At 41.7% G+C, this 26,905-nt stretch overlaps 1 protein-coding gene across 3 annotated transcripts in view; it reads left to right on the forward strand.

The window, feature by feature from the left end:
• The window catches only part of LOC126995849 (neuropeptide F-like), a 50,714-nt gene that overhangs the window by 13,247 nt on the left and 10,562 nt on the right, over positions 1 to 26,905 (forward strand). For 2 of the 3 annotated variants that reach the window (XM_050855728.1, XM_050855729.1), the window contains exon 2: positions 25,865 to 25,975. The exons of the other annotated variant lie outside the window; for it this stretch is intronic. In XM_050855728.1, coding sequence (XP_050711685.1) covers positions 25,865 to 25,975 — 111 coding nt within the window. The remainder of the gene's footprint in view (positions 1 to 25,864; positions 25,976 to 26,905) is intronic. 3 annotated transcript variants of the gene reach the window in all.

Raw genomic sequence — 26,905 nt, forward strand, 5'->3', positions numbered from 1 at the left:
CGGAAATGACGCGGAATATTTCATTAACTCTTCTCGTCGTCTACTGAACCCCAAAGATGGTGTATTATAGAACCTAACCTGACTGACTCTCTCTCTCTCTCTCTCTCTCTCTCTCTCTCTCTCTCTCTCTCTCTCTCTCTCTCTCTCTCTCTCTCTCTCTCTCTCTCTCTGTCACACACACACACACACACACACACAATAACAAACAGACATGCAGGAGTCACAAGCAGGTCACGGTGTATATGTGTTCAAAAGTTGCTGAATGTAATAATAATAAAGTTAAGAAGAGACTCGTAGGAGGGTGAGAGATGGATGAGTGGGTAGGACTTGGAAGGGAAAAGTAGTGTGTCGGATCTAGAGTCAGTGGAGAGAGAAAGAAATACAGAAAGGTGCGACTTTATTGAGTGGCACATTTAGTAAGGAGTAAGAGGCCAGTTTGCTAGAGATATGTTCATGCTAACTGCTCTTGTTAGCTTAATAGGTAGGACGAGGAAAAGAGAAGTAGGATGTCAGTTTTAGAGTTGGTGGGGAGATGTATAGCTGCAGAATGATGAATCTTTTGAGAGTGACATATTCAGTGAGGAGTAAAAGGCGAGTTTGTTAGAGATATGTTCATGCTAACTGCTCTTGTTAGCTTAATGGGTAGGACGAGGAAAAGAAAAGTAGGATGTCAGTTTTAGATTTGGTTGGGAGAGAAACAACTGTAGAAGGATTTGTCTTTAGAGAGTGATGTATTTAGTGAGGAGTAAGAGATCAGCATGGTGAAGATATTTCCTTGCATAATTAATCCAAATCCAGAGGAAAAGAAAATTAAGATGTCAGTTTAAGAGTCGATGGAGAGAGAAAGAACAACAGAATGAACATAGTGTCAGTTTTGTTAGTATAGGAGACAGAGCATAATAGGAATAACAGGTGTGTGAGCGAGGGAGGATGACAGGTGTGGAATAAGACAGGTAGGAAATTTACTAAGTGGCAAGATGGTGGTACGGGAGAGGTCTTGCTCCACCTGTGTTCCTGGTGATTTATTGGAAGATTAGTGGAGGCAAGGGGAGAGAGAGAGAGAGAGAGAGAGAGAGAGAGAGAGAGAGAGAGAGAGAGAGAGAGAGAGAGAGAGAGAGAGAGAGAGAGAGAGAGAGAGAGAGAGAGAGAGAGAGAGAGAGAGAGAGAGAGAGAGAGAGAGAGATATAGCAGAAGGTTGTCTGTATAATGTGTTTGTGTGTTTGTGTTGCGTGAGAGAGAGGTGGCTCGAGGGACATGCGTGTATGTGTGCATAATGCGTTTGTGTGTTTGTTTGTTTGTGTTGCGAGAACGAGCCAGATTCAACACCACAACTATCACCAAGACATCATTTCCTTCTACCATTTTTGGCTCACCACCATCACTATCATCACCACCACCACCTCTCCCTTTTTTAGCGTCTTCATCACTGCCATCACCACCATCACCACCGGCATATTCTCTCCCTTCTCTAGAGTCTTCACCACCACCTCCCAAAACTGATCTCTCTTTTTGGCCGCTTTTCTGAACTTTTTTTTATAAGGGCAGTGTTTTAGTGGACTTTTTTTCTCTTTTTTTTTTTTTTGCCCATGATCTGCTTCCTTATTACTGTAAAAAAAAATCTCAACCACTTCATCGCCTTTTTTTTTTCCTTCGCCTTCCTTCCATTCTTCTTTTCTTTCTTTTATTCTTCACCCTTTCTATCACCATCACCATCACTGCTATCTTCACTACAGGAAAATAGCCACTCCTTCTCCTCCCTTTCTTTCCTTCTCCTTCCATTTTCCTTTTCTTTCTTTGATTCTTCACCCTTTCTGTCACCATCACCACCACCACCACCACCACTATCTCAACAACAAGAAGATAGCCAACTTTTCATGCTTTCCTCATCACCACAACCACCACCACCACCACCACCTCGTCCCCACTACCATCACCAATTCCACAACATGAAATCCTAGCCTCCCATCACCACCACCATTACCAACACGCCATCACAACTCAGCAAATTACCACCGCCACCACTAACACCACCATTTCATCATTATCATCACCAATTCCACAACATGAAATCCTATCCTCCCATCATCACCACCACTACTAACACACCACCACATCTCATCACACCACCACCACCATCACCACACCCCGTCCTTTCCTCCATAACCATAAATAAATCTCATCCCCGGACCACCACCACCACCACCACCACCACATCTGACGGGGCTCCATGTTTACTGCTGTCCCTCCTCTCGCCTCACATCAAACATTTCCATCAGTGGCTCTGTTTATTGACTGGTCTGGATGCTAGCCTAGACGACTCAATATGCTTATCTTGTCCCCGCTTCCTTCCTCTGCCAATTTAAAAGGAAGGGGATTATACAGTCTTTGATTCTCTTATAAAACTATTGCGGGTAATATACGGCCCAATATGCTTCAATTCAGTTCAGGTCAGTTGATGGGGCGAAGTATAGCCCTTGTGAAGGCATTTCTGTCACTAGTATTTTACTGTGGGTTCTGCTCCTGTATTATGAGTTCCCTTTTTCCAGACTTCAACACAGCAGTTCTTTATTTTCTCAATGCATTCTTTACTGAACAAAAATTCTTCTATGATGCTGTTTAGATAGGCCATATCTTACTTATCTTGTCTCCATTACTTCCTTTGCCAATTTAAAAGGATGGGGATCATACAGTCTTCGTTTCCTTTATAGAACTAATGTCATGATGTCGGAACATGTCTAGTAAGAAGGTATATATGTGTTTCTTTCCTTCTAACGTATCATAATGTCTACGTGTCTGTCAGTCTTGTCCCCGCTTCCTTCCTTTACCAATTTAAAAGGATGGAGATTATGTATAAATAAAACCCCACAATGGCAGACGATAGTGTTATATTATTTTGAGGATGGAGATTATACAGCATCTGATCCCCTTATAAAACTGCCATAAAGTCGATATATTCCTAGTTGGAAGGGATGTTAGTGTTTCTTTCCTTCAAACGTATCATAAAGTCTACGAATCTAAGTCAGCCTGCTTTTCTTATCTCCGCTTGCTTCCTTTACCAATTTAAAAGGATGGGGAGTATACAGTATTTGATTCCTTTATAAAACTACTGCAATAATGCCGTAATGTGTTCAGTAAGAAAGGATGGTAGCGGATATTTTTAACGTATCACAATTAAAATCAATAATAATTCCATTGTAAAAGGATGGAGACTATACAGTATTTGATTCCTTTATAAAACTACTGCAATAATGCCGTAATACGTTCAGTAAGAAAGGATGGTAGCGGATATTTTTAACGTATCACAATTAAAACCAATAATAATTCCATTGTAAAAGGATGGAGACTATGCAGTATTAAGGATGGTAGCGGATATTTTTAACGTATCACAATTAAAACCAATAATAATTCCATTGTAAAAGGATGGAGATTATGCAGTATTTGATTCCTTTATAAAAATGCCATAATGTCGACATATGGCTTGAAAGAAGGGATAATAGTGTTACTTTCCTTTCAACGTATCATTTCGTCCCGGCCTCTCGTTCAGCAATTTAAAAAGACGGGGTCATACAGAATCTGATTCGCCTTATAAACCTGTCATTAAGTTGAAATGTGCTTAGTAAGAAGTGATAAGCGTATTTAATTCCTTTCAACATATCATCTTCTCCCTGACTCTTTCGATCAGCAATTTAAAAAGATGAGATTATACAGTATTTGATTCCTTTATAAAAGTGACATAATCCCATAATATGCGTGGTAAGAAGTGATGAGCATATTTCATTCCTTTCAACGTGCCATAACGTCTAATAAACACAAGTGAAGTCTCATTCGTCAAACTATAATAAAAAGAAGGGATTGTGATATTTGATTCCTATCGAAAACTATCCTATTGAACATGAGTCGTCTTTGAGAGGAGGAATGAAAGAGTTGTGGTGTCTGATTCCTTCAAAATAAATTGCCATAATGCCTATACAACACAAGTCCAAAGGTCAAAGATCCGATTTTGAGTTAAGGAAAGCGATCTCTCTCTCTCTCTCTCTCTCTCTCTCTCTCTCTCTCTCTCTCTCTCTCTCTCTCTCTCTCTCTCTCTCTCTCTCTCTCTCTCTCTCTCTCTCTCTCTCTCTCTCTCTCTCTCTCTCTCTCTCTGTGTGTGTGTGTGTGTGTGTGTGTATGTCTATCTGTCTCCCTATCTGTCTTTTTTCCTATCTTTCAATGTCTGTTTATCTGTCTGTCTGTATGTGTGTATGTCTTTCTGCCTGTCTGTATCTCTCTCTCTCTCTCTCTCTCTCTCTCTCTCTCTCTCTCTCTCTCTCTCTCTCTCCCTTCTTTTTTGCCTCGTCTGATAAATGGACACAATGTAGGAGGAAGGCGGGCGGTCCGTGGTCACCGTCCAGACGTCTGCGTGAGCCAGCATATCCCGGTACAGGCTCTCCGCCCACCTTACCGCAGCGGGTGACATTGAGGGATCTAACGCCACGGAGGGAGGAATGAGCATAAAGGCAGAGGAAGCTTAGTATTGTGTCCTCTCCCCGCCGCTTCCGTGAAAGAGGATACGCGTTATAAATAGTGAGAGCGCTTTCCTTGTGTCGTAGGTGTAATGACTGTCTTTCTGCGAGATTTTAAGTCAGGGAAAAGAGGAAAGGGAGTGCAGGTGTGTAAACTAGACGAGGTAAGCATGCAGGAGAGGGGAGGACGCAGGTGTATAGAAGACTGGCGAGGAAAAGGTAAAGAAAAATACGTGTTAGAAGTGGTAGACAAAGGAAAGATATAAATAAATTAAATATGGAGATATGCGAAATTTAAAATGACGTGAAGTTCCATGACATTAAAAATGAAAGGACGGAGACAGGGAAGAGAGAAGATGAAAATAAAAAGTATTTCAAAGTTGGGAGAGAATGAAGAGACAAAAAGGTGAAATGGAGAGAAAAAATAATGGAAACGTACAAAGAAATTCTGGTCTTTGTATTTTCCATTCACGACTCTCTCTCTCTCTCTCTCTCTCTCTCTCTCTCTCTCTCTCTCTCTCTCTCTCTCTCTCTCTCTCTCTCTCTCTCTCTCTCTCTCTCTCTTCCCCTTTCTTTGTCTGTTTCCGTCAGTCTGTTTGCCTGTATGTCGTTTCTCTCTCTCTCTCTCTCTCTCTCTCTCTCTCTCTCTCTCTCTCTCTCTCTCTCTCTCTCTCTCTCTCTCTCTCTCTCTCTCTCTCTCTCTCTCTCTCTCTCTCTCTCTCTCTCTCTCTCTCGGTAATGAATCTCAATACTTCACTCGGTTCCTCACCTTCTCATGTGTTCCCGAGGCGCCTAAACCTCCCTCCCTCACGCCCCACAATGCCTGGCCTCTCGTGACCTTCCCTGCGCCCCTTACCAACCCCTTACTCCCTTCCCTGGGCCAGCAAGGTGGTGAGAGGCCTTCGTGAGGACAGACATGGCAGGTGATGAGGGACCCTAGGTAGATGTACTAGTCGAAGCCCCGAGTCTCACCTCTTTTGATTTTTCTTTGTTTTATGTTTATCAAAGTCAGAAGAAGGCCAGAAGAAAATTACCCTTGACGCGTTGTTCCTATAAGATGGATACGAAAGATACTGAAAGAACAGAGATGCCGAAAAAACAGATGCAGGAAAAATAGAGGATACCTAAAGAACAGAAGATAACGAAAAAACAGAATATGCCGAAAAAAAAATGCCTAAAAAAACAGAACATACAGAAAAAAACAGAAGATGCCGAAAGAATAGAAACTGCCTAAAGAATAGACTCAATAGAGGAAGTCCCTAAGAACAGAAGATGCCGAATGAATAGAAGATGCCCAAAGAACAGAAGATGCCGAATGAATAGAAGATGCCCACAGAACAGAAGATGCCGAATGAATAGAAGATGTCCAAAGAACAGAAGATGCCGAATGAATAGAAGATGTCCAAAGAACAGAAGATGCCGAATGAATAGAAGATGCCCAAAGAACAGAAGATGCCGAATGAATAGAAGATGTCCAAAGAACAGAAGATGCCGAATGAATAGAAGATGTCCAAAGAACAGAAGATGCCGAATGAATAGAAGATGTCCCAAAGAACAGAAGATGCCGAATGAATAGAAGATGCCCAAAGAACAGAAGATGCCGAATGAATAGAGGATGTCCCTAAGAACAGAAGATGCCGAATGAATAGAGGATGTCCCTAAGAACAGAAGATGCCGAATGAATAGAAGATGCCCAAAGAACAGAAGATGCCGAATGAATAGAGGATGTCCCTAAGAACAGAAGATGCCGAATGAATAGAGGATGTCCCTAAGAACAGAAGATGCCGAATGAATAGAAGATGTCCAAAGAACAGAAGATGCCGAATGAATAGAAGATGCCCAAAGAACAGAAGATGCCGAATGAATAGAAGATGCCCAAAGAACAGAAGATGCCGAATGAATAGAAGATGCCCAAAGAACAGAAGATGCCGAATGAATAGAAGATGCCCAAAGAACAGAAGATGCCGAATGAATAGAAGATGCCCAAAGAACAGAAGATGCCGAATGAATAGAAGATGCCCAAAGAACAGAAGATGCCGAATGAATAGAAGATGCCCAAAGAACAGAAGATGCCGAATGAATAGAGGATGTCCCTAAGAACAGAAGATGCCGAATGAATAGAAGATGCCCAAAGAACAGAAGATGCCGAATGAATAGAAGATGCCCAAAGAACAGAAGATGCCGAATGAATAGAAGATGCCCAAAGAACAGAAGATGCCGAATGAATAGAAGATGCCCAAAGAACAGAAGATGCCGAATGAATAGAAGATGCCCAAAGAACAGAAGATGCCGAATGAATAGAAGATGCCCAAAGAACAGAAGATGCCGAATGAATAGAAGATGCCCAAAGAACAGAAGATGCCGAATGAATAGAAGATGCCGAATGAATAGATGCCGAAAGAATAGATGTCCAAAGAACAGAAGATGTCCAAAGAATAGAAGATGCCGAAAGAATAGAAGATGCCGAAAGAATAGAAGATGTCCAAAGAACAGAAGATGCCGAATGAATAGATGTCCAAAGAACAGAAGATGTCCAAAGAACAGAAGATGTCCAAAGAATAGAAGATGTCCAAAGAACAGAAGATGTCCAAAGAATAGAAGATGTCCAAAGAACAGAAGATGTCCAAAGAATAGAAGATGTCCAAAGAATAGAAGATGTCCAAAGAACAGAAGATGCCGAATGAATAGAAGATGCCGAAAGAATAGAAGATGCCGAATGAATAGAAGATGCCGAAAGAATAGAAGATGTCCAAAGAACAGAAGATGCCGAATGAATAGAAGATGCCGAAAGAATAGAAGATGCCGAAAGAATAGAAGATGCCGAAAGAATAGAAGATGCCCAAAGAACAGAAGATGCCGAAAGAATAGAAGATGCCGAAAGAATAAAAGATGCCGAAAGAATAGAAGATGCCCAAAGAACAGAAGATGCCGAAAGAATAGAAGATGCCGAAAGAATAGAAGATGCCCAAAGAACAGAAGATGCCGAAAGAATAGAAGATGCCGAAAGAATAGAAGATGCCGAAAGAATAGAAGATGCCGAAAGAATAGAAGATGCCGAAAGAATAGAAGATGCCGAAAGAATAGAAGATGCCGAATGAATAGAAGATGCCGAAAGAATAGAAGATGTCCAAAGAATAGAAGATGCCGAATGAATAGAAGATGCCGAAAGAATAGAAGATGTCCAAAGAATAGAAGATGCCGAATGAATAGAAGATGCCGAAAGAATAGAAGATGCCGAATGAATAGAAGATGCCGAAAGAATAGAAGATGCCGAAAGAATAGAAGATGCCGAAAGAATAGAAGATGCCGAAAGAATAGAAGATGCCGAAAGAATAGAAGATGCCGAAAGAATAGAAGATGCCGAAAGAATAGAAGATGCCGAAAGAATAGAAGATGCCCAAAGAACAGAAGATGCCGAAAGAATAGAAGATGCCGAAAGAATAGAAGATGCCGAATGAATAGAAGATGCCGAAAGAATAGAAGATGCCGAAAGAATAGAAAATGTCCAAAGAACAGAAGATGCCGAAAGAATAGAAGATGTCCAAAGAACAGAAGATGCCGAAAGAATAGAAGATGTCCAAAGAACAGAAGATGCCGAAAGAATAGAAGATGCCGAAAGAATAGAAGATGCCGAATGAATAAAAGATGCCGAAAGAACAGAAGATGCCCAAAGAACAGAAGATGCCGAAAGAATAGAAGATGCCGAAAGAATAGAAGATGCCGAAAGAACAGAAGATGCCGAAAGAATAGAAGATGCCCAAAGAACAGAAGATGCCGAAAGAATAGAAGATGCCGAAAGAACAGAAGATGCCGAAAGAATAGAAGATGCCCAAAGAACAGAAGATGCCGAAAGAATAGAAGATGCCCAAAGAACAGAAGATGCCGAAAGAATAGAAGATGCCCAAAGAACAGAAGATGCCGAAAGAACAGAAGATGCCGAAAGAATAGAAGATGCCGAAAGAATAGAAGATGCCGAAAAAATAGAAGATGCCCAAAGAACAGATGCCGAAAGAATAGAAGATGCCCAAAGAACAGAAGATGCCGAAAGAACAGGAGATGCCGAAAGAATAGAAGATGCCGAAAGAATAGAAGATGCCCAAAGAACAGAAAAAAACGAAGGAATAGAAGATGAAGATGCCAAAAGAACAGGAGATGAATATGCCGAAAAAGACAGATACCGGAAGAACAGATGAATAAGCCGAAAACAACAGAAGCTGAAAGAACAGAAGACACCCAAAGAATATAAGACGAAGACACCGAAAAAAAAGAATATGCCGAGAGAACAGAAGGTGCCCAAAAAGTAGATGATGGATATGAAAGAAAAAAAAATGCCGATAAAACATATGATGAGAAAAAAAAACGAAGATGCCGAAATAATACATGACGCCGAAAGAATAAAGCACAAAAAATAAAAATACTTTCTCTTCCCGTAATTAGTAAAAAAAAAAAAGTTACATTGATTTGAGGAAGAAAACAGTAAGGTCGGTATTCTCAGACGCTTCCGCCTCTCACATCAACTATTTCCAACTTGACACAATCTTCCAAACACCTATCCCCTATTCTTCGACAACACTCAGCTGCCACCTTCTCCTACACTAAACATCCTCGGTCTATCCTTAACTCAAAATCTCAACTGGAAACTCCATATCTCCTCTTTCACTAAATCAGCTTCCTCTAGGTTGGGCGTTCTGTATCGCCTCCGCCAGTTTTTCTCCCTCGCACAGATGCTGTCCATATACAGGGGCCTTGTCCGCCCTCGTATGGAGTATGCATTACATGTATGGGGGGGCTCCACTCACACAGCTCTCTTAAACAAAGTAGAGTCAAAGGCTCTTCGTCTCATGAACTCCCCTCCTCATACTGACAGTCTTCTACCTCTTAAATTCAGCCGCCATGTTGCCTCTCTATCTTCTATCGATATTTTCATGCTGACTGCTCTTCTGAACTTGCTAACTGCATGTCTCCCCCCTCCCGCGGCCCCGCTGCACTCGACGTTCTACTCTAGCTCATCCCTATACTGTCCAAACCCCTTATAAAAGAGTTAACCAGCATCTCCATTCTTTCATCCCCTTCACTGGTAAACTCTGGAACAACCTTCCTTTGTCTGCATTTCCTCCTGCCTATGACTTGACCACCTTCAAGAAGAGTGTATCAAGATACCTCTCCACCTCCCCCCTCCTCGCCCTCCTAGAAAAGAACGCCTGCCAACAAGGAAAAAACATAAAACGTTACTCCCTTCCCACCCTCCTCTCTCCCCTCCCCTCCCAATACACTCTCTCCTAATCACCGGCAGTATTGGCAAACCTCCCCGTTGATGGCCTAACAAAGCCTGGCGGATCAGAAACGTTGCACAGCCATGACCGGACCTGAGACCATTTACTTTGTTTTGACACCAAGGGGACTCAAGGGGGAAAGAAAAAGTGGAGAAAAAAGGCCGTATATCTGCTGCAGTACTCACCCCCCCCCCCCCACCCCCGTTCTGTTCTTTCTCCTCTGTCCTCCTTCCACCCCCAGGAGCACCCCTGCCTCCCTTTTCTTCCTTACTAGCCTAACAACTATAATTAACTGATGGCCAAATAAATGAATGAATGAATGAATGAATTGATTTTATATATATATATATATATATATATATATATATATATATATATATATATATATATATATATATATATATATATATATATATATATATATATTGATTAAAGTATTTGTTTATATTTTTGTCTACTTGCATATGTCAGCTGTTACTACTACTACTACCACTACTACTACTACTACTAACTACTACTGCTGCTGTTGCTGCTACTACTACCAATATAATAAGGATGACGATTACGAAGATGATAATAATAGTGACAATAACAAAAATAAGCGATAATAACGACACCCAATGACAGTAATACTCATACCCATAACAATGATGATAACGATAAGAATAATGAAAAAAACGAGCTCTCAGGTGTTCCCAGGTGACCGGTGTGCCTCTAGAACGCCAGCACAGGTTAATGACGTGCCATTCCGCAAAATTAATGTATTTCAATCATCGTAATGACCCTCCGCATGGAAGACGCAATCCTAACAAATAATTGTATTCACTCACATAACTGTCTCCTGCGGCCCTGTAACGCTGCCAATTATAAAAGTAATGAAAAATATTAATAATAATCATATTAATAGTAAACTTTCTGCTCTCTTGACTCACTATTTTTTTACAGTAAAGAAAGCAGCTCAAGGGAGAAAAAAGGTAAATAAAACCTCGCTAGAAGAAAAAATAGAAAAAAAGCCCACCAGAATAATATCCCGCTGGAAAAAAATCCCCTAAGAAAAAAAACGTTAGAAAAAGTCCCGCTAGAAAAAAAATCAAGAAGCAAAAATCCCGATTGAAAAAAAATCCCGTTAGATAAAAAAAATTCTCTCTCTCTCTCTCTCTCTCTCTCTCTCTCTCTCTCTCTCTCTCTCTCTCTCTCTCTCTCTCTCTCTCTCTCTCTCTCTCTCTCTCTCTCTCTCTCTCTCTATATATATATATATATATATATATATATAAACCCGCTAAAAAAAAACTTCCTTCCTTTTCTTCCACTCTCTTTCTGCCTCTTTTGTTTCCCGCCTGGCCTTCCTCTTCCTCCTTGCCTTCAGCCACTCTTCAAACTGTTTACACCGCGGAAACTCTACAAACTGTGTCCGCACGCACATTCGGAGGGACATTTGGGAAGGGGAACACAGAAACATTTTTTGGGCGTGGGTGGGTTGAAGTCTTGAGGAAAAATACCTGATGTCTTTCCCAGTGTGTGTGTGTGTGTGTGTGTGTGTGTGTGTGTGTGTGTGTGTGTGTGTGTGTGTGTGTGTGTGTGTGTGTGTGTGTGTGTGTGTGTGTGTGTGTGTGTGTGTGTGTGTGTGTGTAGTTCTGCTTCAGGTTATATTGTTTATTGTGCATGTATTAAATAGCTAGTAATTATTTTCTCTCAATCTTCCGTCAGATTAAATTATTGTTCTTATTCTCATCAAAACCATAAAAAAACGCTGTGAATAATCTGCTCTGTGACTAAGAACTACCAGAACACACACACACACACACACACACACACACACACACACACACACACACACACACACACACACACACACACACACACACACACACACACACACACACACACACACACTCCGTGGCGCAACTTGTTAAAGCGCTGTGCTGCCAGGCTTCACAGTCTGACAGGGCGGCGGTTCGAGCCCGCTCAGGCCGGATTCTTTCCGTTGACTAGGAGTGGTTACTGTCCCCCCTTGAGCAAGGGGGATGGGATGTAAGGTGTGTGAGGTCCTGGCAGTACCCAGAGATCGACGATAAAGAGCACACGCTCATGTCGGGAGGGTACCTGCTGGCGGTTACGAGTCCAACACGTGATCAGGCCGTGGCGAATTACACACACACACACACACACACACACACACACACACACACACACACACACAGATATAAAAGATCTCCCGTGTAGTGACTGCTCTCGATAACTCTTCTCCCCTGCTTCATAATGCCATTCCCGGCGTTCTTCCCCTCGCAAAGAACACGCAAAAAGAACACGAAATTAAAGTCACTCCGCCCCCAATAAAGTCGCATCGCCCTCGAGAGTAAATCGTGACACACACCTGCGAGGGAAGGGAAGCGAGGAGGCAGCACCCTATAATAATGCCCGTATATTCCTAAACGTATCGGCACCTCAGTTCGCCTATTTGAAAAGCCTCTCGTAGAAGTATTTGGGATTTCATTGGACTGTTTTGTAATTCTCGCAAGTAAATCGTGACACATACTTGCGAGGGAAGGGAAACGAGGAGGCAGCACCCTATAATAGAAGCCTGTATTTTTATTAAAAGTGTCGGCACCTCAGTCCGCCTATTTGAAAAGTCTCTCGTAGAAGTTTCTGGGATTTCAATGGACTGTTTTGTGATCCTGGTCATAGTTTTACCCGATTTCTGCACCTTGTACGGGAGAAGCACCCAAGAAAACCCGGTTAATCTTCTCTGTGGTCTTGGAAAACAGTCGTAATGGGAGCCCGATACGATAGTTTACCAGACTTATGCATCTTGAACGGGAAAAGCATTAAGAAAAATCCAGTTGATCTTCTCTGTGATCTTGGAAAACAGTCGTAATAGGAGCCCGATACGATAGTTTTTACCCGACTTATGCATCTTGAACGGGAAAAGCATTAAGAAAAATCCAGTTGATCTTCTCTGTGATCTTGGAAAAAAGTCGTAGTGTGAGCCTGATACGTTTAGGAATATGGACACAGTCTGATGCTTCATAAGGGTAAGATGTTAATTAAGAACGCCTCCTGCCACAGAATAGCAGAATCTGACCACCTTAATCACAGGCGCCACGCTGTTACCGAAAGAGCCAAGCGGATTTCAAAGTGATGCAGATACAATATTTATTTATTTTTGTGCGTGTGTGTGTGTGCTTGGATCATGGGTGAATCCAGGCAAATAGAAACTTTAGGAAGAAAAAATAGGAAAACGTATATAGGGTAAGAAAAAGGTGAATGTACAGAGAAACAAGAAAAAAGGAAAAGATGAGAGAGAGAGAGAGAGAGAGAGAGAGAGAGAGAGAGAGAGAGAGAGAGAGAGAGAGAGAGAGAGAGAGAGAGAGAGAGAGAGAGAGAGAGAGAGAGAGAGAGAGAGAGAGTGTAAATGAAAAGGTATATGAAGGTTGTTAACTACAGCACCCCCTCCCCCAGCCACTCTCCCCCTCCACACCTTCCTTCGCCCCCTTCTCCCTCCCTTACGTTGATAGCCAATCGTTAGAGCGCAGATTTAAGATCGTTAAGGTGACGAAGGGAGGGAACGAACGGGGTGATAACTGAGAGGGAGGGAGGGAGGGGAGATGAGTGAAGGAAGAGGTGAGGGAGAAAACATACACTTGCCCAAAAATTCTCTACCGCCCTATGGCCACTATTCTCAGACTATTTCGGCTCTCACAACAACTATTCCCAAGGCCACAAAGGAGATTAGTCTGGTCTCATTAGTGGTGTTCACATCCATGGTGCAGAAGCCTTGTCAAACGATTCACAACACCCACGAGAGTCCCAATATGTTAAAAAGAAAGACTTTAGATAAGTTCTTATTCTCAGACTATTTCTCAAGGCTACGAAGGAGATTAGTCTGGTCTCATTAGTGGTGTTCACATCCATGGTGCAGAAGCCTTGTGAAACGATTCACAACGCCCACGAGAGTCCCAATATATTAAAAAGAAAGACTTCAGATATGTTCTTATTCTCAGACTATTTCCCAAGGCTACGAAGGAGATTAGTTTGGTCTCGTGAGTGGTGCTCGCATTCACGTTGCAAAGCCTTGTTAAACTATTCACAACACCCACGAGTCCTAATATGTTAAAAAGAAAGACTTCAGATATGTTCTTATTCTCAGACAACTATTTCTCAAGGCTACGAAGGAGATTAGTCTAGCCTCATGAGTGGTGTTCGCATTCACGTTGCAGAAGCCTTGTTAAACTATTCACAACACCCACGAGTCCCAATATGTTAAAAAGAAAGACTCATGTTCATATTCTCAGACAACTATTTCCCAAGGCCACGAGTCTGGTCTCATGAGTGGTGTTCGCATGCATGGTGCAGAAGCCTTGTCTATCGATTACTAAGCTCATAAAATTACTCATGAAAATACTCACAACACCTACGAAAGCCTCAATAAGTTAAAAAAAAAAAGAATCTATAATGCCCGTATGCTCAGACACTTACGGCTCTGACAACAACTATTTCCCAAGGCCACAAAGGAGATTAGTCTGGTTCTCACGAGTCTTGTTCACATCCACGGTACAGAACCCTTGTCAAACTATCACTAGGCTCATAAAACTACCCACAGAAATGCTAACACATCAACCTCTACGAAAGACTCGTCAAATGTTAGTGTGCAGGCCACGAAAAGTTTGAGAATATGGACCTGTGAACGATGGGACAGGGAATGAACACAACTCAGTGGAAGGACGGCGGTAACAGCACAAATGGAGGACTTTTTAGACCGTGTTCATACCCTTTCATGTTCTAGGGTGGAGGTGGGGGGTACACTCTCAGGTCTGTGCAGAGGTCACGGGAAAGGCTGGAAATGAGGTAATGACAAGTGTGGATTGAAAAAAATAAAACTAACTAGAATAAGGGATAATAGTGAAAACGGGAATATTCTGTGTGTGTGTGTGTGTGTGTGTGTGTGTGTGTGTGTGTGTGTGTGTGTGTGTGTGTGTGTGTGTGTGTGTGTGTGTGTGTGTGTGTGTGTGTGTGTGTGTGTGTGTGTGTGTGTGTGTGTGTGTGTGTTACTGTTATTTTTAGCTTTCAAACCCTATATGTATATCGAATGAGGAACTGGTGCAATATGAAGTATGCGGTAACTCTTATTCTGTGTGTGTGTGTGTGTGTGTGTGTGTGTGTGTGTGTGTGTGTGTGTGTCTTTTTGTATATATATTTATTGCCACGTATTTTATTATTGTTTATTATTATTTCTTTAGCGAACAAACTATGCATATCGCGTGAGGAACTAATGCAAGATGAAGTATGAGGTAATATATATTCTGTGTGTGTGAGAGTATGTGTGTCTCTTTTTGTATATATATTTATTGTCACGTATTTCAATTATATTATTATTATTTCTTTAAGCATACAAACCCTCTCTGTACATCGCGTGAGGAAGTACTGCAAGATGAAGTATACCGTAACTTTCTTTCCCTTCACTGCATCTCTTCTTTATACTTCTAATACTTTATCTTGACATTTTCTCTCTCTCCGCGTTCTTCTTGACACGTTATCAAGTACGAGGAAGAATAGGAGGACTTAATAACTTTACGGCCGTCATCTTCCTCCTATCCTTCCGCCATACACAAAATTAACCGAGTGACTACATCTTTCCTTCGCTTTCTTCCTGACACAGTTTTCATATTAGCTCGACGGAGAGTAAAAAGAGGAGGCAGTATACGTGGTTTTATGAGTGTTATCTTCTTGCTGTACTTCCGACTAGAGCAAAATTTACCCAGTGACACTTTACATTATTTCTTCGTTACCTTCCGGGCGCCATTTCTTTATCATCTCTTCATGTAAAAGTTAAAAAAATAAGGAGGCGGCTTTACACGTGAATTATTAGTCTGTCATCTTGCCGTCCTTCCAGTATACACAAAAACTAACCCTGTGGCAGTTTACATCCTTTCTTCTCTCCCTTCCAGACAACAATAAATAAAATAAATAACAATAAAATAAGTAAAGAGAGGCGGTTTTACATGGGTGTTTTATCTATCATCTTGCTGTCCTTCCATACAAAAAAATAACACAATGGAGCTTAACAACCTTTTCTCTCTCCCTTCCTGACAACATTTCCTTATTTTGTCAAGTGGAAGTTAAAATAAGTAAAGAGAGGCGGTTTTGTATGGGTGTTTTATCTATCATCTTGCTGTCCTTCCATACACAAAACTAACCCAATGGAACTTTACAGCCTTTCTTCTCCTCCTTCCAGACAACATTTACTCATCATCCTGTCAACTAAAAGAAAAAAAGTAAAGAGAGGCGGTTTTACATGGGTGTTTTATCTATCATCTTGCTGTCCTTCCATACACAAAACTAACCCAATGGAACTTTACAACATTTCTTCTCCTCCTTCCAGACAACATTTCCTTATCTTGTCAAGTGGAAGTTAAAAAAAAGTAAAGAGAGGCGGTTTTGTATGGGTGTTTTATCTATCATCTTGCTGTCCTTCCATACACAAAATTAACTCAATGGAACTTTACAACATTTCTTCTCCTCCTTCCAGACAACATTTACTCATCATCTTGTCAAATAAAGAAAAAAAAAGTAAAGAGAGGCGATTTTACACGTGGTTTTGTGTGTCATCTTGTCCTTCCGTACATAAAACTAACTGACTGACATTTTACTACAATCATTTTTTTCTTCATTCCGTTTCCTTTTCTTCGTTTCCTCAACAAGTAAAAATAATACGAGAAGGTTTTACAGGTGACTTTATGAGTGCCATTTCCCTAAACTTCCTCCCCACCTTCTAACTGTCCCGGCTGGGCCCATATCCCTAGACGCTTTCGCCTCTCACAACAACTATTTCCAAATGCCACGGAGGAGATCAGTCGGGTTCTCATGCGTGTTTTTCAAGATCGAGGTGCAGACGCCTTGTCAAACTATCACCAGGTCTCATAAAACTACCCATGGAAAGACTCACAACAACCCCTTCGAAAGCCTTGTCTAATGTGGGTGTGTAGGCTCCGAAATGTTGTGAGAATTTGGGATCCGCTGGCCTGCCCGCAGTGACCCCTCCTGGACCACGGAGGAACGAGAGAGAATAGTAACATATAAAAAAGAAAAAACGTAACAGGCAAACTTGGCAAGACTCTGCCCCCAAATACGACACTTAAAGGCCAATGTATTCACTCTGACCTCAGCACTGCGACAGCTTCTTGGCGGGCTACCTTCATGTATTTATTTTTTTGTTATTTTTCTATCAATTTATCTATCTATCTCTCTCTCTCTGACTCTCTCTCTCTCTCTCTCTCTCTCTCTCTCTCTCTCTCTCTCTCTCTCTCTCTCTCTCTCTCTCTCTCTCTCTCTCTCTCTCTCTCTCTCTCTCTCTCTCTCTCTCTCCATTTTTACCTTTTTTTGTCTTGTGCACATTAAACTATTCCTCCTTGTATCCTTCATTCCTCCTCCTCCTCCTCCTCCTCCTCCTCCTCCTCCTCCTCTTCGCGTGTGCTCATCTCTCTCTCTCTCTCTCTCTCTCTCTCTCTCTCTCTCTCTCTCTCTCTCTCTCTCTCTCGTCAACACAAGGGCAACACTCAGCCCGATGAAAGTGTAACACAATCCTGCGACTCACACTGTTCCCTTTATCAGTTTTGTTTTATCTTCTTAAAGGCTTGGCGACTCTTTGTTGTTATTGTTGTTATTATTTGCTGCTGTTATTGTTATTGTTATTATTACCATTATCATCATTACCACTGTTATAATTATGTCTGCTATTAATTCTACCACTTTTCTGTTGCTGCTATTGTTACTACTATCACGACTACTACTACTACTACTACTACTACTACTACTACTACTACTACTATCTACTACTACTACTAATGCTGCTGGTGTTACTACTACTACTAAACCATCCCAGAAAACACATAAAACACAATATACATAAAACACACAGCTTTCAAAACCCGTCCCATTGTATCATCTCGTCTTAACAAACCCACACTCCTTGAGATCGAATGTAAAGAATAAGATGATAATAAAAATACGAAAATATAGATTAAATAACGATGTTCTTTAAATAATAATAATAAAAGAGTCGGATCGTGCTCGAGAGAATTAATGAATGTTTGTGTTACTCAATGAAATGCAGAAAGAAAACGTTTGGAGAGAAAACACAGAGACACGAGGGAGGGAGGAAAGAAAGAGAGAAAGGAAGAAAAACAAAAGCGAAGCGATGCAAAAGAAGAGAAAAATGAGGATGATGATGAAAATGATGATGATGATATGACGATGATGAGGAGGAGGAGGAAAAGAAGGAGAACGAGAACGAGGAAAATGATGATGATGATGATGAGGAGGAGGAGGAGGAGGAAAAGAAGGAGAACGAGAACGAGAAAAATGATGATGATGATGATGATGATGATGATGAGGAGGAGGAGGAGGAGGGGAAAAGGAGGAGCAGGAGGAGAAAAAGGAGGGGGAGGAGGAGAAAAAAGAGAGGTAGGAGGAGGAAAAAGAGGAGAAGAACGAGGAGAAGGATGATGATAACGGTGCTGAAAATGTTGAGGAGGAGGAGGAGGAGGAGGAAGAGGAGGAGTATGAGAAAGAGAAGGAATAAACGAATGGAGAGAGAGAAGGAATAAAAAGCATAACAAGCATAATATCAAATAACAAGAGGACCAGAAAAAGATAATATACGCGCACAGTAAATGATAAAAAAGGGAAATGGCGAACAAAGTAGATGAGAAATATACAAAAGGCGGAATGAAACGAATGAAGAGAAAGAAGAAGGAACAAAAAGAATAAATCAAATATCAAATTAAACCAACTCAGAACATAAGGAAAAAATAAATGAGAAAAAGGGGACGATTGACGAATGGAATGAGGCGGAGGAGGAGGAGGAGGAGGAGGAGGAGGAGGAGGAGGAGGAGGAGGAGGAGAAGTCAATTACATGGTGGGATAAAAGAAGGTGGAGATGAATGGAGAGAGAGAGAGAGAGAGAGAGAGAGAGAGAGAGAGAGAGAGAGAGAGAGAGAGAGAGAGAGAGAGAGAGAGAGAGAGAGAAAATAGATAGACAGATAAGCGTAGAGAGGCCAGTCTATCCTTCACCCCCCCACCCACACACCCCCACATCCCCCTACACACACACACACACACACACACACACACACACACACACACACACACACACAGACCCCTCCCTCCCTACACACACATACCTAGATCCTCCCTACCCCCTCCCACATACACAGACACCCCCGGATCCCTCTACCCCCACAGAAAATGAAGCCAATTGTGCCGTGGTTGGGTATCAGGTGAGGTGCGAAGATGTACAGGAGTCGCCTCCAACACCAAAGCTACACAATAGTAATATCCGGGCAGGTGACGGTGACGGGCCTCCAGGTAACTCTAGGCGGCTGGGTGACACTCTGCGCCCCTTCCCGATACCTATTATTTTTTTTTTTTTACGAGTGTTTCTTGTTTTTTTTTCCCCTTTCTTTCGTTGTGGATATTAGTAGCTGGTTTATTTTTTTGTTATGTTTTGTTTTCTCGATCGTTTTTATTATTTTCTTTCCAATTTTTCTCATGTCTCCTCTCATTTCATCTCATTTTTCTTACCTCCCCTCATCTCATTTTTCTCATTCTACTCATTTCATCTTGTCTCATTTTACTTATATCTCTCATCTCATCTCAATTTTTTCATCTTTCTCAGCTCATCTTTTCATTTTTCTCATTTTTCTCATCTCATCTCATCTCATTTTCGTAGCTGGTTTATTTGTTTTGTTTTGTTTTGTTTTCTCGATCGTTTTTATTTCTTTCTTTCTAATTTCTCTCATCTTTCTCCTCTCATTTCATCTCATTTTTCTCATCTCCCCTCATCTCATTTTTCTCATTTTACTTATCTCGTCTCATTTTATTTATCTTTCTCATCTCATCTCATTTTTTTCATATTTCTCATCTCATCTCTTCATTTTTCTCATCTTATCTCATCTATTTTTCTTATTTTTCTCATCTTATCTCATCTCATTTTCTCATCTCTCTTATCTTTCTCATCACATCTCATTTTTCTCATTTCGTCTCATCTCATTTTCTTATCTTTCTCATCTCATCTCATCTCATTTTCTCATCTCTCATATCCTTCTCATCTCATTTCATCTTTCTCATCTCATCTCATCTTATTTTCTCATCTCTCTTAGCTTTCTCATCACATCTCATTTTTTCTCATTTCGTCTCATCTCATTTTCTTATCTTTCTCATGTCATCTCATTTTTTTCATCTTTCTCATCTCATCTCATCTCATTTTTCTCATCTTTCTCAGCTCATCTCATTTTTCTCATTTTTCATCATTTTCATTTCATCTCATCTCACTTTTCTCACCTTTCTCAACTCATCTCATTTTTCTCATCTCACCTCACCTATTTTTTCTCACCTCATCTCATCTACGTTTTCTTATCTTTCTTATATCATCTCATCTCATATTTTTCACCTCATCTCGCTTCATTTTCTCATCTCATCTTTCTCATCTCATCTCATTTTTTCCACCTCATCTCGCTTCATTTTCTCATCTCATCTTTCTCATCTCATTTTTTTCGTTTCAATTCAGCTCATTTTTCTCATATCACATCCTTCTCATTTTTCTCATCTCATCTTTCTAATCATTCTCATTTTCTTTTCCGTCATTCACTCGTTCTTCCGTAACACATTCACTTCTTAGTTCTTTTATCAATTATCTTATTACTAAGCTTCTTTCTCCTCTTCTCTCCTTCCTTCGCGCCTTCCTTGATTCATTCATTTATTCCTTTAGCCAGTCAGTTCATCATTCCTCCTACGCCTCTTTCTGATCCTCCTCCTTTTTGTATCTAGAAACCAATTACTATGTATATATACGGTTCGGTGTTGATCAGAGACTTTTTCTACATAACTCTTTGAGGTTAGCTGTGTTCTGATGACATACTGAGGAGGAGGAGGAGGAGGAGGAGGAGGAGGAGAAGGAGGAGATGAAAGACTAAGATGAAGCCGGAGGTAGAGGAATAGAAAGGTAAAAAAGGAAACGGAAACAGCGATAAGGAAGCAGGAACCGAAGGAGAGTGATAATGAGAATAAGAATACGATAACTAGAAAAAGAAGGATGATGATGACGAAGAAAAGGGGACGGAAAACGAGAGAGAGAGAGAGAGGAGGTGAAGAGAAGGAAGAAGAGAAGGAAGGAAGGAAGGAGAGGAGGGGAGGGGATACAACTTTTCACCGCCACCACCACCACACAGGCTTGATTAAAACCTTCCTTAAAACACCACACCCCGACAACGGCTTATCAGGACGCATTCACAAGCACGAGATAGTTTACTTCTGTGCTCAGCGGGCGCGTGACTGGACTGGGGACCGTATTCTGAGCAGACGCTTTCGGCTCCCACAACAACCATTTCCAAAGGCCACAAAGAAGAATAGTTGGGTTCTCATGAGTCTTTTTTTCACATTCATGGTGCAGAAGAATTGTCAAACTATCACTAGGACTATAAAACTACCCATGCAAATGCCCACAACCTCGACGAAAGCCTTATCAAATGTGGGTGTGTAAGCCCCGAAATTTTTGAGAATATGGAACTATAGTCCATCGACTCTAATTTGAGCCCTGTGGCTTGGGCCGGGGAAGCCCCCATTGTTTACAGATCTAGCGATGACCTGCGCTTGGCGATGTCTCACTGTTAGTCTTTACGTTATCTATTTATGGAATATATATATATATATATATATATATATATATATATATATATATATATATATATATATATATATATATATATATCTTTATATATATATATATATATATATATATATATATATATATATATATATATATATATGTATGTATATATATTCATAATACGACTGCATGGTGTTGTGAATGCCTTGGGAGTAGAGGGAAAGACAACGACGAGTCGCGCCCAAGAGCTCAAGTTAAAATCGATAGACTATATAGGGTCGGTACTGTCAGACGCTTCCACCCCTCACACCAACTATTTTCAAAGGCCAAAAAGGAGATCAGTCGGATTCTAATACGTATTTTTTTTAGGATCACAGTACAGAAGAAAGATCAGTCTACCACTAGTCCTGAAACTACCCCTGAAAGCGCTCACAATCCCTAAGAAAGCCTTATCAAATGTGGATGCGTAAGCCCCGAAATGCTTGAGAATATGGGACTTGGTATATTCATGCCCCTTGCTAGGCTCACCTTGATTGCCAGGTACGAAAACACCGCTTGCGAGGAGTGGAGCAGAGTAGAGGATGATAAATAATAATAAATGTTGGAGTATAAGAGTTAATTTGAATGACGTAGTGAGAGTAAGAATGGCTAACATTGCAACACCACTCACCATCACTAACATACAACACCCCCCACCACCATCACCCCCACTGCACAGATCAGGCTAATAACTCTATCATAACACTCCGAAATGAGTAACCAGACCAAATGAAGCTTCAAGAGAGCGACGAGGCACGTAAACAACTTCAGGACAAATTAACCTAACCTAAAAACCATCACCAGCACCACTACTGCACAGATCAGGGTAACAACTCGATCATAACACGCCCATGTGAATAACCAGACGAAACTAAGCTGACGATGAACGGGAACAACTTCAGGACAAACTAACCTAACCTAACAACTCCACACATCAACATAAACACACACACTCCCCCCATCATCATCACCACCACCACAGCACATACAAGGCAAATAACTCGATCATAACACGCCGATATGAATAACCAGACGAAGTAAAGCTAACTAACCTAACTCAACCTAACAACACCACACACTATCACCAACACACATCACCCCCCATCATCACCACCACCACCACCATCAATGCACAGATCAAGCTAACAACTTCATCGTAACACGCCCATATGAATAGCCAGATGAAATGATGCTGACAAAAAGTGACGACGCAAGGGAACAACTTCAGGACAAAGGGGCGTATTCTTAAACCCTCCTGCGCCCAGGCTCACATATTTGACAAAGCTTTCGTAGGAGTTGTGGGCATTTCCAAGGGTCGTTTAATGACTCAGGTGGTAGTTTAATCCTTCTTCTGTACCATGAACGTGAAAAAAAAATCTCATGGAAACCCGATTCATCTCTTTTTCGATCTTTAGAAATTGTTGGTGTGAGAAGCGGAAGCGTCTAAAAACACAGAGCAAACTAACCTAACCTAATATGCCTCGGAGGTGGACACGCGCATATATCAAGAAGTCTTCAGCCCAACCCAACACGGGAGCACTTGCGGCTTTGGCTTCGGGGGTCCAGAATGCATAGATGTATATACACGTTTCGCGGCCCTTGGAGTTTATTCTTAACTTTTGGCCTGCGAGCGAAATGCAACTCCTGACCGACAACACGAGCCGTTTCCAGAGTGATATGATCCGAGCGAGTACGTTGTGCTGATATTAAGTAAGAGAGACGGAAATCGTATGCATGCTATATTCTCTCTCTCTCTCTCTCTCTCTCTCTCTCTCTCTCTCTCTCTCTCTCTCTCTCTCTCTCTCTCTCTCTCTCTCTCTCTCTCTCTCTCTCTCTCTCAAACGTTCTATGAATAGTTTAGTAATTTAGAAAAAATGAATTACGCTATATTATATTCATCTCTCTCTCTCTCTCTCTCTCTCTCTCTCTCTCTCTCTCTCTCTCTCTCTCTCTCTCTCTCTCTCTCTCTCTCTCTCTCTCTCTCTCTCTCTCTCTCTCTCTCTCTCTCTCGTTTCTTTTGTTGGGGTAGGGAGACAGAGATGATGATGGGAAGAACGGAGGTGTGGGAGGAAAGGGTGGGAGGAAGATGGGAAGAGAAAGATAGAGAGGAACACGAGGGAAGAGAAACATGATGAAAACTGGAAGGAGAGGATAAGCTGATAAGAGCAGCTAAAGAGATAGGGGAAGGAGGGCAGAGAGAAGGGGAAAGAGGATATGAAAGGTGGAGAAGGAGAGGGCAGCGTAGCGAGGGGAGAGCCATTACTGTGTGTGTGTGTGTGTGTGTGTGTGTGTGTGTGTGTGTGTGAGCGAGCGTTTTCCTGCTTTTTATTACGATTATGGCAACAGACCAAGAACTTAACAAATTATATATACATCAAGGTAAAGTTGGGGGCATATGCTGTAGCAGCGCGTGGCCTCGGTGCTCATCTCCGTAACATTGGCCCTTGAGCCTGTGGTGGGAGGGAGCCCATTACCCCGGGACACAGGGCCAGTGTGACATCCGGGTTACCACAGTTTACCTTCTCCAGGTTTCCCCAGGTACCCATTTATCGACCAGCCCGAGAGGGAGGATGAACAGCTGGGTGAGCTGCACGCCGACTGCCCGGGTCGGGATTCGAACCCGGGCCCGCGGAGTAAAAGTCAGGCACGCTGACCACTAGACCACGGAGGAGGATACATAGACCACTTAAAATGCCCCCAACACGCCATTATTCTTTTGAAGTAAGACAAGTTTTAAAAATATTCAGTACCATCTCCTCCTACCAACACCTCCTACTACAAACATATGTGCATGTGTCTGATAGGTAAGACAGTAAGAAAAGGTAAAACTAAATGACAGGTAAGATTACTCGAACACTAATTCATTCGTTGGGCGTGACCTTTACCTGGCTGCTCCGTGTACACCTGGGCGTTTTAATAGGTTAGACAGTTTAATAGGTAAGGATAAATCTTGATAATTGGCAAGGGTCATAAGACTATATTTCATCCGGTAAATGTGTGTATGTATTCTGCAATTAGGTTAAGGGAGGGAGCCGTGTCCTACGGGGTTTTTTTTTTTTCCAAATGGGGTTTTGTCCGTTTTTTTCTTAAAAGGGATTTGTCCTAAGGGGAGGGGCTGTCCTAAGGGGGGGTGTCCTAAGGGCGCTTGTCCTATTTTTTTTCCTAAAGGAGGGTTGTCCTAGGGGGAAGGGAGTTGTTCAATTTTTTTCCTAAGGTCCTAAGAGAGTTTTTGTCCTATGGGGTTTTGTCTGTATCGAGCGTTGCCTCTCTCTCTCTCTCTCTCTCTCTCTCTCTCTCTCTCTCTCTCTCTCTCTCTCTCTCTCTCTCTCTCTCTCTCTCTCTCTCTCTCTCTCTCTCTCTCTCTCTCTCTCTCTCTCTCTCTCTCTCTCTCTCTCTCTCTCTCTCTCTCTCTCTCTCTCTCTCTCTCTCTCATATAAGTAACGAGCGGTAACAATTATTTCGAGACCCACAAATCACTATAAAAAGTATACAATGTTAAAATTATTACTCCACGACAAATACTCCATTAGTCCCGCCGGCCGTGACCTGTGTCTTCGAAGGCCCTGGTGTTGTGCTGTCCTCCTTGCTGTCCTCCTTCCCTTCCCTTCAATGTGTACAGACTAACTTTTCAGTGTGGAGACAGAAGATATGAAATGCTTTTGATATATCTTTTTTTTTTTTCAAGTGCGAGTTTGGCTTTTATGTCAAGGATCATGCTTTAATAATTTATTGTTGATATAATTAAAGAATGCATTTGACATTGCTACAATAAATTATCCTCCTCCTCTTTCTACTACTATTATATATTACTTGTACTTCTTATAATACACTACTACTACTACTACTACTACGACTACAGTATTACTAATATTACTACTACTACTACTACCAGTACTACTACTACTACTACTACTGCTACTTCTACCACTACTACTACTACTACTACTACCACTACTACTACTACTACTGATACTCGCAATGATGATGATGGTGATATTTTTGATGCCACATTTATGATCATTGTATAATTATTTTGTGTCGATGTTTGTGCCCAGAGAGTCGTGTACACTTCAGCATGTGTGTATGTATGTGTGTGAGTATGTTTGGATTATGTGTATATACGCACGCATACATATATGTGTGCATTTGCATGTATATATGAATGTATGTATATATGTACATCATCCCGTGTGCTCCCATTTCTACTGTGCTGAGTCTCTCTCTCTCTCTCTCTCTCTCTCTCTCTCTCTCTCTCTCTCTCTCTCTCTCTCTCTCTCTCTCTCTCTCTCTCTCTCTCTCTCTCTCTCTCTCTCTCTCTCTCTCTCTCTCTCTCTCTCTCTCTCTCCCCTGTGCCGCCTGCCGCTAACCCTGTGTCGCCCCTTCCCCAGCCCCCGCTCGGCCCCTGGACCCGCCTCGCAGATTCAAGCGTTGGAAAAGACCCTTAAGTTCCTACAGTTGCAGGAGCTGGGCAAAATGTACTCACACATGGCCCGACCGCGGTGAGTGTCGCTACCACCACCACCACCATCATCAGGCTCTGTAGATCTCTTTGGGCTAGACTCGCCTCTCCTCTCCTCTCCGCTAGCTAGATTCCTTCCATTTCCTCACTCCCTTCCTTCTATCAGTCTAGACCCGTATTCTCAGACGCTTTCGGCTCCCACAGCAACTATTTCCAAAGGCCAAAAAGGAGATTAGTTGTGTTTTCACGGGTTTTTTTCACGTTCACGGTGCAGAAGCCTTGTCAAACTATCACCAGGCTTATGAAACCGCCCATGGAAAAACATGCAACCTCTACGAAACACTTGTCAAATATGTGTGTTTTGACGCTGAGATGTTTAATAATACGACCTTTAGGTCCATTTTCTCAAACATTTCGGGGCTTACACGCCCACATTTTATAAGGCTTTCGTAGATGTTATTATGTTGGTATCTCAATGGGTAGTTTTTATCAGCCCAGTGGTAGTTTGACAAGGTTTCTGCATCATGAACGTGAAAACACTCATGAAAACCAGACCCTTTCCTCTGTGGCCTTGGAAAATAGTGGTTGTGAGAGTCGAAAGCGTCTAATCATGAGGGTCTTACACATTCTCCCTTCTCTAGGATTTCAGTATATACGTGGTAGCATACAGAAAATAATAATCCCCCTCCATGCATGCTCTCCCAACCGTAGTGCATTACGTAGTTATTAAAGGAATATTATGCTGGTCCATCTCGGTAGCGTGGTAAATACTGTGTAGCGTAACATATATACAACCCACCATCACCACCTCCTTCCAAAGCAAAAGTATAGTGTATCACCTCGGTAGCATTGCAAAAACCATCCCACCATCTCCTATCTTGCCAAAAACAGCTCATTAATCTCATCACTTGGTAGTTTAGCATATATACAACCCACCACCACCTCTTTACGCAACAAAAAATATACAGCC

This window comes from Eriocheir sinensis, chromosome 9 (genome assembly GCF_024679095.1).
Source record: "Eriocheir sinensis breed Jianghai 21 chromosome 9, ASM2467909v1, whole genome shotgun sequence".
Classification (NCBI taxonomy): Eukaryota; Metazoa; Arthropoda; class Malacostraca; order Decapoda; family Varunidae; genus Eriocheir; species Eriocheir sinensis.